Source organism: Arachis ipaensis, chromosome B01 (assembly GCF_000816755.2).
Source record: "Arachis ipaensis cultivar K30076 chromosome B01, Araip1.1, whole genome shotgun sequence".
NCBI classification, from domain to species: domain Eukaryota; kingdom Viridiplantae; phylum Streptophyta; class Magnoliopsida; order Fabales; family Fabaceae; genus Arachis; species Arachis ipaensis.
This window is the reverse complement of record NC_029785.2, coordinates 114,861,890-114,878,586: the sequence shown is the minus strand read 5'-3', so window position 1 is coordinate 114,878,586 and position 16,697 is coordinate 114,861,890. Positions and strand designations below refer to the sequence as shown.

Below are 16,697 nucleotides of genomic sequence, written 5' to 3'. Positions count from 1 at the left end.
TCGAGCTCTCCAAAACACACACAAGCAATCTTGAGGACGTTGAGGTAAGTTATAGTTTCACCTTCGAATTCTCAGCCCTTAATTTTGAGTTTATTGGGCAAAAGTGTTGAAATTTGTGAGCTCCTTGTGTTATAGGATCAAATTAGCTTGAGGGGAAGGCTTGTTCTTGCCCCCTTGATCCTTGGGCTGGTAAGTACCTCAAACCCTAGTGGAAAATTCTGAAATTTATGGTATTGGGTTTGAGTTATTGTGTTTTGGTGTGATATTGTGGCTTAGGCATTATATATGTGTATATTGGAGCTTGATTGGTGATTTTGGAAAGCTTTGGGGTGGAGCACCAAGCTTGGAAATCGGATTGGTGGAGTTGGAAACCTTGGAAGTTGAATTTAAGTGTGTTCCGGGTGGAACGGGAATCAGCCAAGGTATGGTTTCAGTTTTCTGTATCTAAAATGTAATGTGGTGTGAAAACGTAGGCTAGTGACCCTAGGATAGAGTTTTAGAATTGTTGATGTGGTTATTGGTTTATTTGGATTGAATTGAAAATGTATGAATGATAGTGGAAATTATTGTGAGTGGTTGTATGGATTGATAAAGCTTGTACTATTGTATGTTATATGGATTTAATATGTTGGATTGATGATAAAGTTAGGTCTTTGATGATGAGCATGATTTGAAGTTTGATGATGATATGTGTGTATATATATATATATATATATATATATATATATATATATATATATGGTGATTGATGAATTGAATATTTGTTGGGAGATTGAGATATGAAATGTTGATTGTGATATGAGATTTGTTAAATTGAGATTTGGCTAAATATGGTGGAATTGGTGGATTGATGATTGTATGAGTCATTGGCAATGATTGATGTTGGAAGGATGAGTTTTGGTGGGTTTTTGAATGAGTTGGTAAGTGTATGTTTTGAAATTGGGAGTTTATGAGTTTTTGGTAAAAATGAAAATTTGATGAACTTCCACGGATCATATTTTGAGCTATTGTTTTGGAAACTTAATGATTTTTATATCAAATGAAAGATAAATTCATAAGCTTTAAAATGGTTCAAATTTGGTGGAAATCTAAATTTTGTGGAAGGAGATATGATCGTTGGAAGTTTGGGTTAAAAATCTGAATTCTGCAACTTCTGCAGAATTTGTGATTTCTGGTTTGTGTGTGCGCGCACAGCCCTGTGCGCGTGCACACCTTTGTGCGCACGCACACTCCGCGAGAATGTGTCCTGTGCACACACACAGCCCTGTGCGTACGCACACGCGGAGGCAGGGCTACTGGTGGCAGCGCTAGCACGCCCTGTGCGCACACACAACCAACGAAGGATTTTAAGTTGTGCGTACGCACAGGCCTATGCGCACGCACACGTTGGGATGGGCACACTGGTGGTGGCGCTAGCACACATTGTGCACGTGCCCCACCCTGAGGATTTTGTGTTCTTTGCATACGCACAGACCTGTGCGTACGCACACGTTTAAAAATACTTCTGGGCGTGCGCACACACACCGCTGTGTGTACGCACGCGACCCAGTTCTTTTCTAAAGCTTTTGTTTTCAACCTCTTCACATTCCCAACAAGCTCGTAACCTTTCGAGATGTTATTTCACGCTTATAAATCCCCAATTTCATCCTTTAAATCTAGAATTGATATAGAATGCCTAGCGAGCGAGCGTAAGCTAGGGGAGAGGGTAACTTGCGGGTGAAGGAAGCGATGTGGTGATGAATTCTGATGAAAAATGATGATATGAGTTGAGGAGGAGGATGGTGGAGAGCTGTATATGATGATAGCTGAATGGCTGAGTGTGATATGGGCTGAATGGCTGTATGTGATGATGATTAAATCTGATTATGAATTATGAGTTGAAAGCCGGATGGCTGAGATAAATATTACTGTATGGATGTGATTAAATGCATATATGCTTAATTGAATCGTTGATATTATGATTATTTGCACTCCACCTATCTGAGATACGAGTTTCCCTGGGTGAAAGCAGTAGCTAGCCACCACGTGCTCCAGGTGGAGACTCGATACTCTGCTGACCCTATATCGTAAGTGTGGCCGGGCACTGTGAAAGTCCCGAATGAGCTCGTCCCCATAAATATACACCAGTAAGGGTGTTGGATATATATGAAATGATGACTTATGCTGAGTATAACTCGAGTTGGGATGCAGACAGAGGGACAGTTCAATGGTTAGCTACTAGAACTTGTCGGGTTGGCTTTATAACTGACATATGAGACTCATCAGCCACTAGGACAGGCATGCATCATATGCATTCTATGTGATTTGTCTGGATTGCCTAATTGACTGCATCATTAATTGCTACTTACTTAATTGTCGTATCTGCTTCCTACTTGTGCATTTCTTTGCCTGATATACTTGTGCTTGCATTTATATTACTGTTGGCAGTTGGGAGGTTTGCAGGATTTAGAAGGGGAGATTTAGTTAGAATTGAAGATCCTTAAGTTAGTTGCCTACTTTTACATTTCTCATGGTTTAGCGGTATTTATATGCTTTGATTATAATATGGAAGTTCTAGGATTGCCTTCAGCTTTCCCAGGACATTACATGTTAGATATTTGGGCACTGTTACCATGCTGAGAATCGGACCCATGCGGATTTTGTGGTTTTCAGATGCAGGACGAGAGGCTCATCGCTGAGGCATGTTGGAGACTTCCTCTTGGCGGAGATCCTTAGCTTTTGGGGGATTTTATTTTGGTTATTATATACCTGCTTAGATACTATATTCTCCACTGTATATGTATTTTGTATTTACTCCTCTTAGAGGTTATTTTGGAGAAACAAGCTTTGTATTTTGTTTGTTGGGTTCTTTTGGGGCTTCCTTATTATATATGTATGTATATTGTTATGCTGGACTGGTTATCTTCGCAAACCGAGTCTCGGGCCTTGATATATGTATTTTGGAACTCTTTGTATATTTCTTCGCTTTAACTTACTCCTTGTCTATTCGTTAACGTTATCGATCGGAGTGTTGCACTTTTTGATTTAACGATTTTGATTTACCCACTTTTCTTCAAAAGCTCCTAGTTATAAACATTTTTGCAATACTATACGTACTAAATTTTATTTTTAGAGGTTGTAATACCTCACCTCTGTTTTATGACTTAAGCATAAGACTCTGTGTGGTAGGGTGTTATATTATAGTATCAGAGTAATTCGTTCCTGTAGAGCCTAAGGGACGGATTGACTATGCTTCTGTGCATTTTCTGTGTTTGTATTTATGTGCTATTAGGATATCTGATTGATATAACTGGCATAAATGTTCATGAGCATGCATTTGGGACTTTGAGCACTAAACTTCCGATATTGGGACTGATCAACTTGATATCGATTGTTTGGTGTGTATAGGAACCAGATGGCACCTCGTGGACGCGGTTGAGGCCGTGGGAGAGGACGTGCCGGTACTCGAGGGCCGAAAACCAATCAAAATGACCCTGTAAACTTTATGGCTGCATTGCAGAACATGGCTGCTGCTATGCAGGCCACCGTTGAGGCACTCGGGCAGCAGATGAACAACAATAATCATAATGGGGGAAATGGCGGAAACGGGACTCAAGGTCAAATGACATTGGCGACCTTCCTAAAGGTTAATCCACCAAAGTTCAAGGGAACTACCAATCTAACGGAAGCCGACACTTGGTTTCAAGCTATGGAGCGAGCACTGCAAGCGCAGTTGGTACCCGAGGAACAATGCGTCGAGTTTGCTACTTATCTGCTCACCGGGAAAGCGTCACATTGGTGGCAGGAAACCCGACGTCTCATACAGCAGGGCGATGATCCTATCACCTGGGATACCTTCCAGGAGGAATTCTACAAGAAGTACTTCCTGAACTCCGCTAGAACGGCCAAGGAACTTGAACTACTGCAACTGAAGCTGGGAACTATGTCTGTATCCGAGTATACGGATAAGTTTGAGGAGTTGTTCAGATTCTCCCGCATGTGTCAAGGAGCTCCGGGAGACTTCGAGGAGTGGAAATGCATGAAATACGAAGGAGGGCTCCGAAGCGAAATCTACAGCTCAGTAGGGCCTATGGAGATCAGGACCTTCTCTGTGTTGGTAAACAAGAGCAGAGTTGCCGAAGAGTGTGTGAAGAAGGCAGCTGCAAAAAGAAGAAGCCAGAGGGGATCATTCCCACTAAACCGAGGGAAGAGTTTCACTCCTAGAGGTCCACCCTTCAAGCGGGGAGGTTTTGCACCACAGAGGACTCAGGGTCAGAATAACTTTAGAAGGCCCAACAACAACAACAACAACAATGCTTCGGGGAGAAGATTTGGGAAGTAGCCTTAGAATGAGCAGGCGTGTGCTAGATGTGGGAGTTACCATCCCGGTGTTCCGTGCAAGGCTAGTTGGGGTTTATGCTACTCATACGGGAAGCCGGGGCATTGTTCATACCCCAGGTCGAGCTATGCGACCCGGGCTGACTTCAGACAGGAACATCCAACCTCTTAAGGTTGGATCGCCACCGACCTCTCCTTAAAGAGCTCGGCCAAATCACTATAAAGGCCCAAGTAGGCCCAAACAGAGGGACACAGCCCATTTCAAAGGCGGTTGGCCTAAAAGATAAGATGATTTCGCTCAAAGATAAGATAAGATAACTAACTTATCTTATCTAGAAAGGTCAGCCCACAACACTATAAATACACTGGAGCACCTAGGTATAACTCATACTCTGATTCTACACAAAATACCTACTCAAAGCCCATGCTAACTTAAGCATCGGAGTCTCTTGCAGGTACCACCACCCTCCGATGATCAAGGATCAGCAGCACCACCAAAGTCAAACAAGTCGGACACGACAGCTCCGGCCACCATAGCAGATCTCATCCGAGATCGACCTTCAGTTTCAGGTAACCCTCAGAACATTGGTGCCATTGCTGGGGAACCTAGAAGTCATCCTATCATCATGGCGGACAACCTTGACAACGATCACAACTCCAGTTTGAAAGAAAGAATCCCGCTTAAAAATACGGATGCCACATTAAAGGATATGCCTCAAACCAAGGGGGACAAGCAATCTCCAAACATCGAAATTTTAGATGCCCTCCGTGAACATCAGAATCGCCACAAACAGCTAGAACAGGAGGCCAAACATCAGCGGAAAGCCGAAAGAGACCTCCGGAGGGAAACAAGAAGACGCCGAGAGCTAGAGGACAAACTTGCAAAGCTCGAGGCCGATCTCAAAACCAAAACTGCTCATTCCAACCATGAAGATAACTCCCGCAAAGATCAAGATCCATTCACTAAAGAGATCATGAAAACTAAAGTCCCAAAGGACTTCAAAGCTTTTGAGATGACCCCATATGATGGTACCTCTGATCCAAGCCATCATCTCAGCAATTTCAGAAGCAGGATGTACCTCACAGACGCCTTCGATGCAATTCGATGCAAAGCTTTCCCGACTACCCTAACAAAAACAGCAATAAAGTGGTTCGACAGTTTGCTTCCAAGATCAATCACAAGTTTTGACGACCTAGCCAAAAAGTTCCTCGCCAGGTTCTCCATCCAAAAGGACAAGACCAGGCACGCTCCGAGTTTACTGGGAGTTAAACAAGGGGATTGGGAAAGCCTTCGCAGTTACATGAAAAAGTTCAACAAAGCATGTCTCGACATACAAAGTCTCCCGACAGAAGCAGCCATCATGGGGCTCATCAACGGCCTGAGAGGGGACCTTTTAACCACTCAATATCCAAAAAATATCCAACATCTCTGAACGAGATACAAGAACGGGCAGAAAAGTATATCAATATGGAGGAAAATTTTCGATTAAGAGAAACCTCAAAATCTGGATTCTCCTACCCACTTCGAGATTAGGATAAAGAGTCTAGGAAAAAGGAGGATTAGCTTGCTGAGAAAACTCGAAAGTACCACAACTACACTTCGGTCAGAGTGTCACTTGTGGATGTATACAGAAAGATATACAACACTGAAAAGATCCCGCTCCCTCGAACAATCAAACATAAAAGAGGAGGAGGAAATCGGACGGAGTATTGCTAATATCACCGAATCTATGGATATTCTACCAATGTCTGCTTTGATCTAAAGAATGTCATTGAAAAACTTACAAGAGAAGGGAGACTAGATCGGTTTCTAGTTAATAAAACAGATGAGCCAAGAAAAATAAGAAGGGATGAAGAGGTCGGACGAGTCGAACGCCCACCTCACACTCCGAAAAGACATGTTCATATGATAAATGGGGATTCGCAGAAGGTGGGATCTCTAAGTCGTCACGCAAGAGACACCTCAAAGAGGTATACCATGTTGGAGGAGGAGACAGGTCGGTCAACCTCCCCAATATCACCTTCACCCAAGAAGACGATGTGGGCATCATCCCAGGGCATGATGACCCCATGGTCATTACCATAATACTGGCCAACGCCAACCTCCACAGAACACTAATCGACCAGGTAAGTTCCGCAGACATTTTGTTCAAATCTGCCTTTGACAAGCTCGGCCTACAAGAAAAAGAGCTCAGAGCGTATCTGAATAACTTGTTCGGACTGGGAGACACCCCGATTCAACCACTAGGATACATCTCCCTGCATACAACCTTTGGTAAAGGAACTCGGTCTAGGACATTGAGTATAGACTATATTGTAGTCGACGTGAGTTCGGCTTACAATGCATTAATAGGTCGGACAACGTTAAACCAGCTCGCCACTGTGGTCTCCACTCCACACCTATGCATGAAGTTTCCCACTCCGGAAGGGATTGCTACCATAAAGGGAGACCAAAAACTCGCGCGACGTTATTACAACGAAAGTCTGAACCTCAAAGGAGACCCCAGAGGAAAAGAAACCAACACTATAGAACTTGGGAGAATCTGAGCTCGTGAAGAACTCCGCCCTCAGCCAGAAGGTGAGACTCAAAAAGTTCAAATTGGAGACGATTCATGCAAAAAACTAATATTGGAGCAAATCTGAGAGAAGACTTAAAGGAATTGCTAATAAAACTCATACGAGATAATTCTGACCTCTTTGCATGGAAGGCCGTTGACATGTCAGGTATTGATCCCGGACTAATGTGTCAAAAGTTAGCCGCATACCCAGGATCTCGGCCAGTACAGCAAAAGCGTAGGAAACTCGGCCCAGAAAGGTCGCAGGCTGTGGAGGAGCAGGTACAGGCCTTACTAAAGGCAAGGTTCATAAGGGAAGTGAAATACCCACTATGGCTAGCCAATGTGGTATTGGTCAAAAAGTCAAACGGGAAGTGGCGGATGTGCACCGATTACACCGACCTCAACAAAGCCTGCCTAAAAGATCCCTACCTACTTTTGAACATCGACACACTAGTCGACGCTTCGTCAGGCTATCAATACCTCTCCTTCATGGACGCTTACTCAAGATACAACCAAATCCCAATGTATCAACCCGACCAAGAGAAGCCATTGTTCCTAACCGTAAAGCAAACTATTGCTATATAGTTATGCCTTTCGGACTCAAGAACGCAGGGGCTACCTACCAAAGACTTATGAACAAAGTCTTCACCGACCACATCGGAAAGCAAATGGAGATTTATATAGATGACATGCTGGTAAAAACACAAAGGGAGGAATCGTTGTTGTCTGACCTCACTAAAGTGTTCGACACCATCAGAAAGCATGGTATGCGACTTAACCTCACAAAGTGCACCTTCGCGGTAGAAGCTGGCAAATTCCTGGGCTTCATGCTCACCCAAAGAGGAATCGAAGCAAACCCAAATAAGTGTCAGGCCATACTTCACATGAAGAATCCGACCTGTGTAAAAGAGGTCTAGCAGCTCAATGGAAGACTAGCGGCTCTGTCTAGGTTCCTAGCTAGATCAGCCTTAAGATTTCTCCCCTTCTATGCAACATAAAGGAAGGGAAAAAGGTTCGAGTGGACCCCAGAATGCGAACAAGCATTCCAAGATTTCAAGAAATTTCTGGGGCAACCACCTGTCATTACCCGAGCTCAGAAAGGTGAAAAGCTCATATTATACCTCGCCGTAGGAAGTCGGGCAATGGCATCAGCACTAGTTAGAGAAGACAAAAGTGGGCAACAACCCATCTACTTCATCAGTAAGGCTTTACAAGGGGCTGAATTAAACTATCAAAAAATAGAAAAGTTTGCCTACGCAAATTTCTGGGCAACCACCTGTCCTTACTCGACCTCGGGAAGGTGAAGAGCTCATACTATACCTCACCGTAGGAAGTTGGGCAATAGCATCAGCATTAGCCAGCACCAAACCAGGGGGCAACAATAGAAGTCTCATCCAAGAAACACTTCGAAGTCCATCAACCTTGGAGGAAGAAAAAATCCTAGCCATATCAGGACAGGATCAAGGATGGATGACTCCCATAATCAACTACCTCAAGTCAGAAACACTTCCCGCAGACAAAAAAGAGGCAAAAAGGCTAATATGAGAAGCACAGTACTACACCATAATACAAGACGTCCTATATAAGAGAGGAATCTCTACACCACTCCTAAAATGCATCCCGACCTCCGCTACAAGGGAAGTTCTTGAAGAGATCCACAGTGGCATGTGCGACAATCACCTTGGGGCACGAGCCCTTGCCAAAAAGGTACTCCGAGCTGGGTTTTACTGGCCGACCTTGCAAAGGGAAGCAACAGAGTTTGTCAAGACATGCCCACCATGCTAGAAGCACGCCAACTTCCACACAGCTCCACCTGAGGAGCTCATCTGTGTTTCTTCACCCTGGCCATTCGCAAAGTGGGGGCTCGACCTCCTTGGACCCTTCCCCCAGGGATCCGTACAAGTCAAGTTTCTCATGGTAGGTGTAGACTACTTCACAAAGGGGATTGAAGCAGAGCCATTAGCTAATGCCACTGCACAAAGAAGTCGAAAATTTCTATAAAGAAACATTGTCACAAGGTTTGGGGTCCCATGCTCCATCACCACAGATAATGATAGCTGATTTAAAAATCAAGCACCAGTTCACCTCTGTAGAGCACCCACAAGCCAATGGACAGGCAGAAGCCACCAACAAAGTCATACTAGCCGGGTTAAAACGAAGATTACAGGATGCCAAGGGAGCTTGGGCTGAAGAGCTCCCGCAAGTCCTATGGGCATATCAGACAACACCACACTCAACTACTAGGGAATCGCCATTCCGACTTGCTTACGGAATGGAGACAATGATCCCCGTAGAAATAGAAGAAGGATCTCCTAGAATGATCGTCTATAATGAAGATACCAACTCCCAGGCTCAAAGGGAAGAGCTCGACCTACTTCCAGAAGTCCGAGAAAGAGTCCGGATTAAAGAGGAAGCCCTAAAGCGTTGAATGGCTCTGAGATATAATCGGAAGGTAGTCCAGTGAAGCTTCACCACCAATGATCTCATCTTAATCTGAAATGATATTGGAGCCGGTCGGTCAGGAGAAGGGAAGCTAGCAGCTGACTGGAAAGGACCATACCGAGTAACAGAAGTATTGGGAAAAGATTACTACAAGGTGTCTGACCTCGAGGGACGAAAGCTACCCAGGTCATGGCATGCCTATAATCTAAAAAGGTACTATAGTTAGAAAAAAATAAAAGATCTTGGGTTAAGGTGCACTCTTTTTCCTGAAAAGGTTTTTTAATGAGGCGCCAGGCCGAGATCTAGAAGGGTAAGCACTCATATGTATACACTCTTGTTCATATTTGTATCTTTTATTATCATTTGAATAAAGTTTTCAGATTCCCTAAAAAGTTTCCTCCCAAGACGCATTAATCTAAGCTCATAAAACGCAAAAATTCATCGTCCGATTACGAAGAGGTCGGCAAGGTGAAAACCAAATTCATAGTCCGATTACGAAGAGGTCGGCAAGGTGAAAACCAAATTCATCGTCCGATTACAAAGAGGTCAGCAAGGTGAAAACCAAATTCATCGTCCGATTACAAAGGGGTCGGCAAGGTGAAAACAAATTCATCGACCAATTACAAAGAAGTCGGCAAGGTGAAAGCGATAGAAGCAGATTAATGCAAGAAGTTATAAAAAGTAACCCATAAAAAGCGACCTGACGAGGTCTGACTAAAAATGGATTACTAAAAATAACTTAATAAGACTCGACAGAGAAGTCAGACCAAAGAAATGATCACTAAAAAGGGACAAAGACACCTCCAAAAGGTCCGAGCTGCTTCGCTATAAAGGTACAAGTCTTGCAAAAAAGACACTACATAGAAAGCAAAAGCACAAATCGAGACGGCGCTAAAAAGTCATCCAAACAAACTATAAAGAAAAGGTTCCTAATCAGAACACTACCTAAAAAGTTGTTGGAATGTGACTAAAAAGCCCGGACAACGAAGTCCTATAGGCCAAACGTCAGCCAAGAAAAGGCGCAAAGCACGATCTCAAAGAACAAGCTAAAAGGTTGAGAAACAACTTAAGGCTCAAAAGGGAAACAGCTCCGCTCAAATAAAGGAATAGGGCTACAAGGAAGTCGATGACTAAAAAGGTTCTATAAAGAACACTAAAAAGTCATCAGACAAGTCAGCCCGGACACCAAAGGACGACCTCGCTCAAGCAGAAAGCAAGGCATAATCCAAAGGGGATAAAAACCCCATAGCAAAAGAGATCGGACAGGAAGAAATCCACAAAAGTTACAAACCTGTGACTAACAAACTAGCAAAAGCATATCTATAATAAAGCATTTAAAGACTCAAAAGGCTACTACTGAAGAGCAGCCTCAGAGTTTAAAGTATTCTGTTTTGCAAAATAAGGTTGCTAAGAAAAGCAACCAAAAGTGTCGGAGAAAGTCAACCAAAGACTTACACAAAAAAGTTCAAAATTCCACAAATCAGACTATAATACAAACACAAGAAAATTATAAAGGATCTAAATTCTCCCTAGTAGTGGCATCCTTGGCTGGAGGAATGGTCGCGATCGAAACGGCATCAACAGTTCCATCCGACCTGTTCAAGAACTGCACGTCAGGATCAGACTCTGGCTGGTCGGCTTCAGAAGGGACGGAAGAGGCTGAGGTAGTTGCGACCTTTTCGGGTGGCACAAGAGGAGGCCCTTCATCCTCATCATCAGGGGCAGGCACTATGTTGCCGTCCTCCACCACATTGTCCAAACTAAAAAGAGTCAGGTCGAGCTCAGGAGCAAGAACTCGGACTTGGGCTTTCAAGTTCTCATATGCATCAGTCACACTACCCACCAGATGACCTTGGAGTTCGGTATAATCAGCCTGGGCAGACTCAAGCTTTTCCTTAAATTCCAGCAGCTCGCCATAAGTGCGAGTATAACTCTCCTTATATTTTTTTGCCGCCTCCTCAGCCAGGTTTGCAGCAGCCTCGGCAGCAGTAGCTCGGGATTTTTCCCTTTCCATATCCATCTCCAGCTTAGTTACCTTAGCATCAAGCTCATCCTTCAAGCCCTTAATCCTGTCAAACTCAGCCTTGGCTTCCTCCATAAAAGCCTTAGTGGCACGAACAGGGGACTCCTTGATAACCCGGGAAAGGGCTGCCCCAACATTAGCCACTCGGATACTACTACTCGCAATAAAATCAAGATGATGAAGAATTGACACATCATCCAAAAGAATACTACCGTAGGGAGCAATCAGTTCTGTAGCAAAACCTACACCATCAAAGTCCTTGGCATTTAGATCATAAGAAACAGCAGTTTTTTGGCATTTTGGGGGAGGACCAGCTACAGTGGGAGCACCAGAAGATGGCCGAACTGGGTCAGAAGGAATCGTCTGGACTTGAGGAGTCGTAATGATCTTCCTCGACCCGAAAGCATTAGAAGTCGGCTGCTGCACCTGAGAAGACCCTTCCCCCGAAGCCTTTGCCGACAAGTTCTGTACAGTCGTCGCCTTCTTAGCCCTACGAAAGGCCTTCATGGAATCTGTGGACTTCACCATTTCTGAAAAAAGGAACCAGGGAAACAGCGTCACAAACCCATAAGAGATAAGTCGACAAATAAACAGAAAAAAGCCATTATACAATGAAGTCGATATCAAAAAGGGAACCAGAGAAACAACATCACAAATCCATAAGAGATAAATCGGCAAATAAATAGAAGAAAGCCATTACAAAATGAAGTCGAACACTACCCAGTTCGGCATGAAGGAGGGAAGGATCTCCTAGAAACCTCTTCATGTCCAAATGAGGAAGCTCTCCCTAGTTCTCCTCTAAAACACCAACAACAGCTTGTTCTAACTCACTCAAGCTCTCCCAAGAGTACTTAACTACTACTGGATCCTTTGGCCACGATAAAGGGAAGGTGGGTTCATTATTTTCATCTAAAAAGAATGGCCGAGCTCCCTCAACAGCTCAGACCTTAAAGTAATAGTTCTTGAAGTCGCGAAAGGACTCATCATACATAGAAAAAACTTTCTTCCCTTGAGTAGCTCGGAAAGAAATCCAAGAGGCTTTCTTCTTAGTTACCCCAGGCTTTGTCAACACAAAAAGATAAAGAAAGAGAGTTTGGGTAGGTGGACACCCAATTCCTGACACAACAGTTGAAAATTTTTTATGAAACCCCATGAGTTCGGATGGAGCTGAGAAGGGGCTACATTGCCAGACCACAACAGGTCGGTCTCAAAAGTGGTAAAAGAGATGGTGATATTCAACTGATTAAAAAAGTAGTCATAAACATAGAAAAAGGACCGTTCCCCCTAAGCCAAGGAAGGAAAACTAACCCTCTCCTTAGGGTCAGATGACACCAACTCATAATTCTTCTCCTCGTCCCTATCACTACAAATCCTATGGAACCTCTTAAGTCTTACACAGTACTCAGAGTCAGCCACGGTAACACACATTAAGACTATGGAGTCCAGCCAGTCAGACATGCCGTCAAGTATCTTAGTAAACATCTCAACAATATTTTTTTTGGGAAGACATAGGCCAACTATCCCTACAGTAAGAAAAAGAAGAAATGGATTACTACCAAACAACTTGGACAAATAAGGAAACAACTCGGATAATAAAAAATAATAATCAGCAAGTGTCAGATATGGCAGTAAAAGAAAAATCCCAGGACTCACACTAAAGTCCAGGTGCACCCTTTGGAAGCAACAACAAGGCAAGAATTCAGAAAAAGGGAAGTCGACAGTCTATACCCTAACACCTCTCAATAGAAAATACAAAGAGATCAATTCTTCTCTGGTAACGTCACTCCATACAAACAACAAGAAAGCCATCATCATCAACAGACCATGCAAAAATCATCAAAAGCTACAACCTTTTTTTTCTACCAACAGTTCAAACAAAAGCTCTGTACAAGAAGAGGTCATGCAAGGATGAAAAGAGACAGGAACAGTGGCAACCAAAAACCCTATGGAAAGATTACCGGAAGGCACACATTTTTCTCAAACAGGAGTGACGGGGAAAAAGTCACAACAACAATCAGACGCAAAGATACAATCTTTTTGTAGAAAGAATCAGAAGCTTCTCAGAGCAAAACTTAAATACAAAATCAAAACTTTACAATGAAAGCATGCAGAAAAGACGATTATCGAAAGTAAGAAGAAAGACCAACCTGCAGAAGAGAAGACGATAACTGCTCGAAGCCAAGAGAACGACGAAATCCACAACCAAACAATCGCTTTCAGGGAAAGAAAATGGAAGGCTTGGGGCGTGAAAGCGAGGGAACGAAGCACCACAGCAAATAACAAACAAAGAGCGAAGAGAAAGGAGAGAAGAAACGAAAAAATGATTCTTTAAAATTCAAAATGAAATGCAAAAGAGGGAAGAGATAAAACGGCTAAGGAAAATTAATGAGATTTAAACCCTCGCACGTTCCCAAGAAAGTGCAAATGCGCGTGATAAACCCCAATTTGGTGGTTTATCTTGTGCTTAATTTGGAGAATTTTATCACCTTTTCCCGTATTTATTCAATGAAATAGCATGGTTTTGTAATTCTCCCTAAATTTGTGCTTAAGTGTGAAAATATGCTTTTTAGGCCTTAAAATAGCTAAATTTTTAACTCACTTTAATTCCATTCGATGCCTTGATATATTTGTTGAGTGATTTCAGTTCATAAGGCAAGTATTGGATGGAAGAAGTGAGGAGAAAAGCATGCAAAGTGGGAGAACTCATGAAGAAATGAAGGAACCGTAAAGCTGTCAAGCCTGACCTCTTCGCACTCAATTGACCATAACTTGAGCTACAGAGGTCCAAATGATGCAGTTCTAGTTGCATTGGAAATCTAACATCTGGGGCTTCAAAATGATATAAAATTTGCCATAGTTGCTTGACGTCTAGGGATGTGCACGCGCACTGTACGTGTGCGCGCCGATGGAGCAACGTGGGTCCACTTTGGGCAACTCGTTATGGGCGATTTGTAGCTCATTTTGGGCCCAATCCAACTCATTTATGATGCTATTGAACCCAAGGATTGAAGGGAGAATGAACCAAGTAGTCATAGTTGAGTTTTCATCATGTTTTAGGGTAGAATTCTAGAGAGAGAGGCTCTCTCCTCTCTCTAGAATTAGGATAGAAATTACGGTTAAGTTAGGTTAATCACTCTCAAATTTCTCTCTCAATTATTATTTTGATTTCAATTCTCTTTACATTTTAGTGTTCTATTGTCTTAATCTTCTTAGTTTCTCTTGTTAGTTTCTTATTTTACTCTCTTTTATGTTGATGAACAATTGTTGGATCTTGATTTCCTTTAATGCAAATTTATGTTTCCATGTCTCTTCTATGTTTATCTTCATTATTTTTGTTGATTTCTTGCTTATGATAGTTATGGGTTTTGTTAATTCTTGCAATTTGTGATGCTTATTTTCCTTGCACATTAGGTGTTTGATAAAATATTTTCTCTAGTTTTTGAGTAGTTTCCTTTACTCTTGGCCTAGGCTAAGGAAATTGAGTGACCTTGAGTCATTGGGTCTCAATGATTTGGTGATTTGAGAACCCTTGGTGATCAATTTGATACTCATTGACACTAACCCACTACTAATCTAATTAGTAGATAGGTTGGGACTTATGGGTTGATGTGATCAAGCCTATTTGACGTACTTCAAGCTTAGGAGTAGACATTACGTACTTAAAGCTTTTGGAGGTAGACTTAATAGGTTGGCCTCTCATGATTGTTAATATATGGTTTGTAGACAAGGATGGTGATCTCAATTTACCTATGTCTTAGCCAAGAGTTCTTTTATTTCTTTTATTAGTTCTTGTTGTTTACTTTCTTGCTTTTACATTTCCTTGCTAATTACCAAATCAAAACCCCTTAACCCCTTTATAGCCAATAATTAAACACTTCATTGAAATTCCTTGTGAGATGACCCAGAGTCTAAATACTTCGGTTAATTCTTATTGGGGTTTGTACTTGTGACAACCAAATTTTTTATTGGGAGGATTGTTTGTTGGTGTAGAACTATACTTGGAACGAGAATTCATTCATTTGAGGAAATTTTATACCATCGAGCAAAATCTTTCCTATCAGCTCACTACAATTAAAAAGGAAAAGGAAGAAAAATGCTTCGCATTCAAGGAGTCCCAGCAGGAGTTATACAGGAAATCGACTAAACATGCTCGAGCTCGACTTCCTCAAAGGGTCGAAGTCTAAAGACACGACCTTAAGGGTAAGATCGAGCCCAAGTAGGGGCACTGTTCATACCCCGGGTCGAGCTATGCGACCCGGGCTGACTTCAGACAGGAACATCCGACCTCTTAAGGTTGGATCGCTACCGACCTCTCTTTAAAGAGCTCGGCCAAATCACTATAAAGGACCAAGTAGGCCCAAACAGAGGGACACAGCCCACTCCAAAGGCGGTTGGCCTAAAAGATAAGATGACTTCACTCAAAGATAAGATAAGATAACTAACTTATCTTATCTAGAAAGGTCAGCCCACAACATTATAAATACACTGGAGCACCCAGCTATAACTCATACTCTGATTCTACACAAAATACCTGCTCAAAGCCCATGCTAACTTAAGCATCGGAGTCTCTTGCAGGTACCACCACTCTTCGGTGATCAAGGATCAGCAGCACCACTAAAGTCAAATAAGTCGGACACAACAGCTCCGGCCACCAAAGCAGATCTCATCCAAGATCGACCTTCAGTTTCAGGTAACCCTCGGAATATCGGTGCCATTGTTGGGTGATGAGCGGATAATTTATACGCTTTTTGGCATTGTTTTTAGTATGTTTTTAGTAGGATCTAGTTACTTTTAGGGATGTTTTCATTAGTTTTTATGTTAAATTCACATTTCTGGACTTTACTATGAGTTTGTGTGTTTTTCTGTGATTTCAGGTATTTTCTGGCTGAAATTGAGGGACTTGAGCAGAAATCAGATTCAGAGGCTGAAAAAGGACTGCTGATGCTGTTGGATTCTGACCTCCCTGCACTCAAAGTGGATTTTCTGGAGCTACAGAACTCGAAATGGCGCGCTTTCAATTGCGTTGGAAAGTAGACATCCAGGGCTTTCCAGCAATATATAATAGTCCATACTTTAGCCAAGAATTGATGACGTAAACTGGCGTTCAACGCCAGATCTCTGCCCAAATATGGCGTCCAGCGCCAGAAAAGGAGCCAAAACCAGAGTTGAACGCCCAAACTGGCACAAAAACTAGCGTTCAACTCTACAAATGGCCTCTGCACGTGCAACACTCAAGCTCAGCCCAAACACACACCAAGTGGGCCCCGGAAGTGGATTTATACATCAAATACTTACTCATGTAAACCCTAGTAGCTAGTTTATTATAAATAGGACCTCTTACTATTGTATTAGGCATC

General features: G+C 42.7%; 1 protein-coding gene across 1 annotated transcript; it reads left to right on the top strand.

Annotated features, from left to right (window-relative positions):
- LOC107611100 lies at positions 3,485–4,321 on the top strand. Its single transcript, XM_016313064.1, has one exon. It carries the CDS (start codon positions 3,485–3,487, stop codon positions 4,319–4,321), a length of 837 nt encoding a protein of 278 aa, XP_016168550.1.

Bases quoted from the DNA above. Each gene is read 5' to 3' on its own strand.
- LOC107611100 (XM_016313064.1), top strand. From the start codon at position 3,485: ATGGCTGCATTGCAGAACATGGCTGCTGCTATGCAGGCCACCGTTGAG.